At 33.5% G+C, this 10,857-nt stretch overlaps 1 protein-coding gene across 1 annotated transcript; it reads right to left on the bottom strand.

Annotated features, from left to right (window-relative positions):
• Window positions 1–2,219: 2,219 nt before the first annotated feature.
• On the bottom strand, window positions 2,220–3,374 carry LOC111913300 (protein RMD5 homolog). The gene has a single exon (XM_023909023.1). The coding sequence runs from the start codon at window positions 3,372–3,374 to the stop codon at window positions 2,220–2,222; it is 1,155 nt and encodes a 384-aa protein (XP_023764791.1).
• Between the last annotated feature and the right edge of the window lie 7,483 nt (window positions 3,375–10,857).

Raw genomic sequence — 10,857 nt, 5'->3', positions numbered from 1 at the left:
ATTTATTTTTATATTTTTTCATTTACAATTTCAATTCATTAAGATTTTTTAAATGAATAGACATTTATTATTGAACATCATTTCTAGAATACTTTCCACATAAACCACAAGTTCTTGTATGTAGCTTGTATATGCATTACAAAGTTATAAAAAGTCCTTATAAACCTCAAGTTAAAAGAAGATTTATCTTATCCTTTTTTCAGTTTGGCATTTTCCTAGTAAATGTAGTGTTTGCATTTCTGGTTCTATACCAGGATACGAGGTATATAACTATATAACTATATATTTATATTTATATCTATTTATTTATTTGTTTATCTTTTTATTTACTATTGGGTTATTAAATGCACACAAACACTTGGAGCAAAAATAAATGAAGAATATGGAGATACTGTTCCATCTAAGCCTCATCAAGTGCCTAATGGAGTACCTCATCAAGTGCTTTACAGGTAATATTTACCATTTGTATGGGGGTATACTTGTCATTGTTGATATTAGGTAATTCATATTGTAGTGTATTTATTCCAAATCACACATTCTTTGGATGGAGAAAAGGGTAATTTCGTCTTTCACAACTAACATTCCATGTTTGATTCTTCAAATAATTATACTAGCATATTACATTTTTGACTTTTATTTGATCAGGTCACAAGAATTATCGGAGCAGGGGTTTATTAGTCTTAAAAAATTATGAAAGGAAAGATGCAACTCTACTTAGTTGGAATTTAGTTGGAATTTGATGTACATAGTAGATTAGATAAATGAAAATTTATATATTGTAAGAAATAGAATTGTATGATATTAAATTTTATGCAATGGATTGTATATTTTGTATATAGTATTTTATTTCTATTAAGACATTAAATGCAAATTTAATTTAAAAATTAATAAATATATAAATATATTTTTTAAACATTTAAATTTACGATATGCAAAAATGTGTGTCATCTTCATTTATGACATGACCTTTCTTGACAGGGGTTTTAATGATACGCATAGCATGTCATAAATGCGTGTCGTCTCTCGTTATGACATGACCTTCCTTGACACACATTTGCGCGTCGTCTGAGCGTTTTACGACACGCATTGCGCATCGTAAAATGTTATTTTTCTAGTAGTGAGTGAAAACTGAGCGAAATGCACAAATAATATAATGGAAGCTAGCACCTAGACTACTCATATACTACTCCACGACCCTGATCGTATGTATCAAAACTCTCTAATCAAAGCTCATATTCTTGTAAAGAGAAAAACCTCATTCAAATCTAACACTATATTATCTTCACACTTCTTTATCATATGTTATCTCTTCCTTACACGATTTATAATGACCATCTCCACAATCTTGAGTAAAAACTGTCACCTATGTCCTAAGTATATGTCTGAAATCATCACAATCGTTTTTCCTATAGTTTCTATGTGACTGAAACCACTTTTACTGTATTTTTAAGTGTTGGTTTTGGTACCTTATACAATAAAGGTATATCACATGATTACTACAACATCCTTACTTTGTGGCCTCCATATTCTGCTTGTGTGCATGCTTAATAACATTTAGAACCATTTACAAAATAATGACTTAAAAGTAACAAACTTTTAGTTTTGTTCATATTTAATCATTGAACTTTTTCGTGCTCGATTTACCCCTTAATTATTTGAAATTGTTCATATTTTATCTTATAAGAGTAAAATATGAATAATTTCAAATAATATAAAGATAAATAAACCACGAAAAAAAATTCACTAGTCGTAAATAAAATTGAAAATTCGTTAGATAACTATCCCTTCGAATATCGTTCAAAAACAACTTTCTGAAAACTGAAACATTAACACGTGGAGAAGGATGGAGAGCGCTTTTATCTTTTTTTTAAGCCTCCAAATTTTCAACTAATTTTCACAATAAAAGAACAATATTTACATGCCTTTGTAAGACAATCATCATGCTATATAACATGGTTATGTGAGTTCCAACTTGCATGTTTAGACTTTAGACTTTTCATCAACAATAACAGCCATTAACATTTTTATCGAGGAAAAATATACAAAGAAACTGCTAGCTCTTTTCGTATTTCGCAACCTTTTCTTTACAATTCCACGTTACCAAAATCAAAAAACTATGGGCTAAGACTTGTCCAAAATTATAAAACTCCTTCAATTCACCGACTTTCCAAACAACAACACACAAAAAAGGTAAAGACTCACTCGATCAGATCCAACAATCAGAGATACAATCGCTGGCACATGTTAACCGACATCACACAACTGCAGTACGGACATTGAATCGTATGAAAACGGGTTTTCCTTTTCGTGAGCGCCGATATCGTTTGACTACAAAGAACATGATGACACTCATCCATACCCAACATCATCGCCGGATTATCTTCATCGCTTTGTTCCTTGCATACAGGACAAACAAAAGCCGAATGAAACTGAAACTCTTTTCCCAACTCCATCGCCACCGGAAACTTCCTCCTCGCCGCCCATTCATCCCTACCCATCAGATTAGCCGTATTCAAAAGGGTCGGCAGCCCAAGAGCTCCGGCATCCACAGTCACCGTTAATGGGTTCCTAAACGACACCCCAATAGACCCACAGAACTGAACAATAAACTCTTGGCTTACCGCCGCCCATTTTTCCGGCGAAATTAAGTCGGAGTAAGGTGAAGTTTCGACCTTCTCCGGCCAAAAAAAGAAGAGCGTGAGATTTAAAAGTTCGTTTCTGTGATTTGAAGCAAGTGGTGAAAGGTAAGTTTTGACAAAGTTGATTCCCTCCGATGGGGTTTCTTTTGAAAGCTTCAAGAATTGAAGTCGCCGGAGGTTAAACTCAAGATTATTTGACTCCTTCGGGTCAAGTATGAGACGGTTGACCGATACCCAATTCAAAGCAGGTTCAAGATTTTTAGCTTTCAATGCGTCAAGAATCTCATGCATTTTTGAAAAATCACGTCTTAACCAATTAATATGGCGTTGTTGAGCTTCGTCTGTGAATGTATTGGCGACATCGAAGAGACCTTCATGGTAAAGTAGGTTCAGAATGATTTTGTTTACTATAGGCGACTCAAACTCCACGTTTCTGGATGCTTTTGATATATCTGTCTCTACGAATTCACCCAGGATTTCTGGGTAGTTTTCAAGATCAACTTTTAGGTCCTTCTTCAACATCTTTATCTGTTCTTGAACCCTATATGCATCCAGCTTTTCTGCCAGGTGTTTGATCACTGATTTATGATCGATATCGTCGGTTGATTGAAGGTCAGCGAGTGCTTGTTTAATCTCATCTTCAATCATAACGATCAGTTGGTGGTACTTACTCGTAGATAGTTCTTGTTTCTTGGCAACTCGATCAAATTCATCTATAATGGTTTTCAGATCCATTAAACCTGCAAATGTTCTGCAAAAGAATTACACAGATGAATTCCAAAATTCTCCAATAAGTTCGCTAGATCTTTGATGTGAATGATTTGAATTGCAACTTTAAAACAACTTCTGATAGTAATTCTTGATAACGTATGTAAAATTAACGATATATATATAGAGAGAAAGGAAACATATACTGTCAATAGAAGTGGCACATTATGAAATCAAAACCTCAAACATGCAATGATGAAGGAATGCTCTGTTTTCATATCAAGAACTACGGATCAAAGAAAATTAGGGTTTAGCATTGCATAAGAACTTACAGTAACTTGTAGATTGGAATTAAAACAGAAATTAACGAGGATCACGAGAGTGTATGCACGTATGTTGAGATCATCAGGCAAATTTGGGGAATTAATCGACAGCGATTGAAACGTCATATATAGAGTTGAGAAAGATGGCAGTTTGTAAAGATGGTACGATGCGTCGGAGCCGTTAAATATAAAATTTGCATCGAATTATCAAAAAAAAAAAAAAACAAACTATTTTTTACAAAAGAAATCAAAATAGGTAAGTTTTTAATTATTTGAAAGAAAAAAATAAATATTAATATATAATGTCAGTTACATATACAAACTACGTGTAGATTTTATTGAAAATATATAAATCCTTATTTATTATAAAAAATAATAAATTCATAAATTTTGATATATTTAATTTTTTCCATCCCATTTTATGAATTTGAAGGTTCAGTTATTCTTTAAAAAGAAATGATTGTATGATTTGTAAGTTTTCATGAATAAAATCAATCTAAGCATATGCAGATAATCTCTCCTAATTAATACTTGTCTTGGTCTTTATTAAATGCATGGTCTCCTCCTCTAGCTACCATGTGATTAATAAAGCTACATCTTTCAGTTTGAAGAATTTGTGTGTATTTGTATATAAAATCAACATAATATGCAAATCACGTTCAAGAAATTGTTTATCAAGAGTTTTGATCAAATTCATCCTTATGATTACGAAATAAGTTTCCACGCACATCTATGAAGTTACGGCTAAGCCCATGAATATAACTCAAGCTAAACGAATATAATGGTGTCTTGCAACTTTTGCCGCTTGTATGCTTATGTGGAAGGAGTTTTTTTGCAAAAAAAATGGGTTGCAAATAGGAATTCTTTGCAAAAATGGAAAAATGGGTTATGAGTTCTTTTTTGTTTCTCCACATAAAAATCAACCTATTAATATATAATTTTACATTTTGGCCCCTTCAACTTTCGTAATAACCCTATAACTTATATGTTATATTTATAAGTAAATTACACAAATGGTCCCTATGGTTTAAGGTAATTGCATGTTTGGTCCCTAACTTATTATTTTTAACTCGGAAGGTCCCTACTATTTGTTTTTGTTACGCATTTGGTCCCTGTCTTATCTAAAAAGACTATTTTTCTCTTAATTTTTTAATTTAGTTAAATAAACACACCTCCAACCCCACCCCTCACTTTATCTTACCTACCTCATCATTTTTTCCTATTTAAATAATAGTCTTTTTAGATAAGACAGGGACCAATCAAGTAACAAAAGCAAACATTAGGGACCAAGCGCGTAACAAAAAAAAAATAGTAGGGACCTTCTGAGTTAAAAAAAAAAATAATAAGTTAGGGACCAAACGTGCAAATTACCTCAAACCATAAGGACCATTCGTGTAATTTACTCTATATTTATTTTATATCGTTTTTATAAAAAAATTATTTTTTAAGTTTTTTTACAACAAATGCAATTTTTTATATATTAAAAACATATAACTGAAATATGTCTATTATTTTATTGCGATTTACACCATTAGAAAGTTTTAATAAACACATTCTAATTGATATCAATATCGAATATATTACATGTTACGAAATTACAAAATTACAAAATTACAAGATAATTAAAGACACGACTACAAAATAAATTAAACATGAACTAAAAATTAAATTAAACATAAAATTACAAGAATAATAAAAATTACATGGTTCACATCGCATTGAATCTTGGTTGATAATTTGAACAATTTCTCATGTTATGACTAGGTTGATGACATAGTCCACATTTACGAGGTTCAACAGGATGACAAACATCCATCTTGTTACAAAATCGATTTGCACGCCTCTGACCTCGACCGACAGCACATTTTGAGTTATCTACTTGAATACTCCAATTAACCTCTAACTAATAATCAACATGAGGAAGTGGTGAAAACTCGTCATTATATTGTTGCTTGTACGCCACAGCTGTGTAAACATGATTGATAATGGAAAAAGGGTTATCCCCTCTAAAACGACAAACTGCAAGAGCATGTGAACAAGAGAATCTTTTCATCTGCCACTTACCACATGTGCATGTACGTTGATAATAACTGATAGTGTGGGTATTTCCTCCGTTTTCATTTATTCGTAACTTGGTGACAATTCTATAGACACCTTCATTATAGTTGAACTCAATTAAAGTATGACTTTGTGCAGAAGTGTCACGTTTACGAAAGAGACACCACATGCGTGATGGTAGAGGTGTATTGCAATTCATTGCAACATCACTATGTTTTCTAAAAAGTTGCACAGGTCTATTGAATGCAAGATCAATACACACCCTAATAGGTAGTTGTCTTGCTCCTCGTAATGCATTATTCATACTCTCGGATATATTTGTCGTTAATGACCCCCATCGACGATTTTCATAAAAAAAAGACACCATTGACTTTTATCAATTTAATTGGTCTAAATACTGAAGAATTAAAGAAGAAAAGCTGGGATTTCAAATTTTTGAGAACTATAGTTTATGAAAATGATGGAAACTAAAATGGTGAATTCAATATATACATCAGAAAATGAATTGAACATAAACAAAGTTATAATTAGTTTTTTAACTTTTACTTACTTATTTTCATATGAAAGCGACAATTCATATTTTTACTTTTGCACGTGGATAGTGAAATTAAAACATCTACTTTGCATGTGGATAGTGATAACTGAGACATCTACTTTGCAGATAAAGAATGACAATTCAACGAATTTTGTTATTTTCTACATAATAATTTGACAATATATATATATATATATATATATATATATATATATATATATATATATATATATATATATATATATATATAAGATTAAAAAGAAATATTTGATATTTACATAAGTAAATTTCGATTATGTAATTTGAATAATAAACTTATATAATTATATGTAATAAAGATTAAAGTATAAAATTAAAAAATTAAAGATATAAAAATTAAATAATATATAAGTTGTGAGATTATTATAAAAGTTGAAGGGGCCAAAATGTAAAATTATGTATTAATACGTTTGCTTTTTTATGTGGGCCACAAAAAAACCCATATTTTGCAAATCAAATATGAATCAACCTATTTTTACAAAGGGTTCCTATTTTCAACCCATTTTTGCAAAAAACTCTATGTGGAAGTTACTACCAACGGTGTACACCACTCCCAATTGTATTATTGTCGGCGGTATATTACCAGAGGCAAACCTTCACCGATGAAAAATTTGACCGTTTGAACATTTGACCATGTGCACTAAGGTGTTAGAACGTCTTTATCATTTCTTTTTTCTTTTTTTCTTTTTTCTATTTTCAAATTACCACTATATACACATATTTAACCTTCAATTCATTAAAAAATACCTTATTCATTCAAAATATCTTCTAACAACCAAAATAATCTCAACTTTTCCAACCCAATTGTAGTTTTCGGTTATGATCCCATATCACCATCACTTTACCTGCCACAAATCGATCCATCAATTTTCTCTCAAAACCAAAGGTTTGTAGGTGGTGTTCCGATTCCCAACCGCCTTTCACACCCTCAACGAAAATCTTTTCGTTTTCGAACCGAACAACATGTTCTACCAAAAAGAAAAGGGAAGGCCGAAAGTAGAAGATGGAGTCAAAAAGAAGATATGGAATTGGCAAGGCATAGGTCGACATATCCGAAGATAACGCCACCAGGAAGAGTCATCGCGTGATTAATTGTAACACCCTGTTTTGAGTCATTTATTAATTCGGGACTGTGACCCGAAGATCAGTTGTTATAAGACTTCGTGCCTTGGGGAAAGAGAGGTTTAGACCCATTTAGATGTGGGTAATGTAGATTTTGTGATCCAAGCGTTTGGTTTGTGATTTGGAGCACAAGGGTATATTGGTAAAGTAATGGTTCAGACCTTTTATTGAATTTAAGGATTTTAGTTCGATGTGTGTTAAGTCAAAAGTAAATAGATAGAGTTGTAGAGCTCCTCAACACCTTTCCGTGGATATAAGGATCGCCGAAAATGGATTTGGGACCAAAAGTTATGGCATTCAGAAGTTAGAATGGTAAAAGGGCTAGCCGGGAATGTTGGGCGTACAAGGAATGTATGTTGGGCGTTCGTGGCTGGGTGATCGCGAAGGTTCCTTTGGGAACGTTGGGTGTACCATATGAATGTTGGGTGTTCGCAACTCAGACTTAAACCCTATTTTGGGGTCTTGGACCCTATTTAAAGGCCTTAACTCATTTCCCAACCTCCTTAACTTCAGCCTCCACCCTCTTAAGTTGTTTCCTCAAAATCCTAGCCTGATATGGAAGATTATTGAGCTTTTGAGTGACTTTGGTGGGTTTTTGGTGCATTTGGAAGAAGAAGAACTCATTGGAGAAGAGTTGGATTGCTTAGAGCTTGTAGATCCTAGCTTGGTTTTCCTTGATCTATCTTCTAAAGGTCTAAAGTCTCAAACTTGATGGTTCATTTGCTAGATCTTGCTTGTAAGTGGGTTTTTGTGCTTTCTGGTTCCATGAGTTAATTCTTGAGAGTACATGCTACTCCAGAAGTTTTGGGTTGTTTATTTTGATGTTTTAAAGGTCTCTTGTTCATAAAGTTTGTATCTTGATGATTGTGGACCAACCATGCATGGGTTATTGATCTCTTGGTCAAGCTAGTAGACTAGATTTGGGTTTTGGGTTTCTTGGAGGCATGTAAAGGCATCAAGTTGATGATTTTATTGATTTAGACACCCATTAGAATTAGATCTGAGCCTTGGGTGTAAAGTTTTAAAGGATTAAGCACTTTTAAGAAATTCCTTGGTCATTTTGTTATGTTAGGAAGCTTAGGTTTGTTGTTGGGCTCTATTAAGTCATGATAGGTTATTAAGTCAGGAACTTTATGACTCTAGACGTCCATTCGCCCAACCACAAGCGCCTCCCGGATATTACCCGCTCCCCCCCCCCCCCCAATTTTGCCGAACGATTCTAGGCTCTCTGTGTCTCCAACCAAATCATGTCACAGCAGATGCACCATATATGGGGCTGGCACTAATCACAAAACCACTTTGACAACATACCACTTCCTCCTCCATATCCATACCCTCCCCCATTCACCCTTATCACCCTCCACCTTACCCTTACCCTTACCTTTAATACCCCTATCCTCCTCTCGACCCCCCGGTTTAGGTACTTTCGCCTCACCCCAAGCATTGAGGACAATGCTTATTTCTAAGCTTAAGGTGGGGTATTCCCTTTTCTTTTACTTTTTCATGCATTATTTTAGGTTTCATATCATATTAGTTTAAGCTAATTTTAATTCATGTATATATATATATATATATATATATATATATATATATATATATATATATATAAAATTTAAAACCCCCAAAAAATATTTTATTTTCTTCTTTTCCACTTTTTATTTTACATGTCATTTAGCTTAGGGCATTAGCATTCATGCATTTTTTTATCTCTTTATTCTCATCCCCGAACATCTTTACTTGAAAGACTCGATACACCTTAAATACAGTTCTTTTGGAAACTCACATAAAAATAAGAATCACTCTTAGGGACTTTCAGTTGTTGCATCTTCTTTTATATATACGTGGGGATAGAGTGCAACTAGTTATTCATATGAATCGACTCATGACAAGTGTGGCATAAGTAGGGGGACAACTTGGCCTCGTGCCGACAAGTTCCTCACCTACATGTTCCTTACAAGCCACAATCAAACCCCAAAGAAAGGAATAAAAGCTAGATTTTGCTATTTTGAGATCCTTAGTGTCTATCCGCTACATTACACATCATATATCATCACTTTATGATTTAGACACATTTTCCCACTTGATCTCAAATTAGCCTTAGTGTAGTTGTGCTCAACTGTTGCACTTAGTTTCTTTAAATTCGCTCGTTTGGCCTCTGGTTTGGGTTAGATTTAGATATCACTTATAGTTTGTATATAGTTATGCTTTATATTTTTTTTTTATTTCATGCCATATTTTAAAAACTTTTGTGGTAAACCAAAAAAGTGAGCCCCAAAAAAAGGGTCGGGCCACAGAGTTGCATCCATTTTTCATTTATTAGATGTTTAGACCTTTTGGATTTTAGTTCATGTAATTTGTTTATTTTTTGATGTTTTTCTATTTTAGATTTCATCTTTTGTTGGCAACTACAATGGTGCCCTTTACTCATCACGTGCTCGATTCTTCGCTCTACATGGATCTTATTTTGGTGGAAGCACTTATTCTTCTAGATGATCATAGTTTGCCAACCTTTGTACATAGCTCTTTCCTTGCCATTTTGACCCGAGTTATCTTTTTCTAGGTCTTATTCCTTGGCATGGGGTTAAAATTGTGAGGAGTAAGGAACATTCTAATCGAGGAACGCTTTCTTATGGCTAGATCGGACCACGAAACAGTGTCACATAAACCATAATAGTGAAGCATGCTTATCATGTATCTTGTTCAACATCTATCCCTTGCTAGAAAGGTAATAAAGGCTCGTCCCTTAAATCGGTTCTTATATCTACAAATGGATTATATGTTTTTATTTTAAAGGCGTTGTCGTGAATTTCTGCTTAAGATGTTCATTCTTTTTCCTTTTTAGGATAGTTCATCCAAAGTTCATTTTAGTCTTGTCTTTTTTGAGGACAAGTAAGGTTTAAGCTTGTGTTGATTTGATAGTTTCATTTTATTACTTCTTCTCTTAGTTTATTTTTAGTTCATAACATCTCATTTTAGTCAATATTTATGCATATTTTCCCATTTCGTTATTTTTCACTTTTTTTGGGTACTTTCTAGTCTTTTGAGCTTAATTGCAGGATTTACCGAAGACTTTTCGTCATTGGAGGTTGGGGAAGAGTGTTGGACTTTTGGAGTCTTGCAGTTTGCTTGTCGACTTGAAGTGGTGCGATTGGGCTTGGTTTCAACATAAACAAGAAAGCGAGTTGGACTTAATTTTTGGGCAAGAATGATGACGAGGCAAAGAGGACTCAAGCTGTGGAAGATTAAAGGAAAATTGGAGCACCTTTGAAGACTTTGGATGGAATAATTGGGCTCTTAATAGTTTGTGCATATGTGTTGGGTCATTTATGAGAAGAGTGGGCTGGTATACTAATTGAATGGGCCAAGGGACCCATTCAGTGAGACCCACGCGATCTGCGTGGATCCACAAACGGTCTGCGTGGATTGTGTTGTG

Source organism: Lactuca sativa, chromosome 5, assembly GCF_002870075.4.
Source record: "Lactuca sativa cultivar Salinas chromosome 5, Lsat_Salinas_v11, whole genome shotgun sequence".
NCBI classification, from domain to species: domain Eukaryota; kingdom Viridiplantae; phylum Streptophyta; class Magnoliopsida; order Asterales; family Asteraceae; genus Lactuca; species Lactuca sativa.
This window is presented reverse-complemented; position numbering and strand designations above follow the sequence as displayed.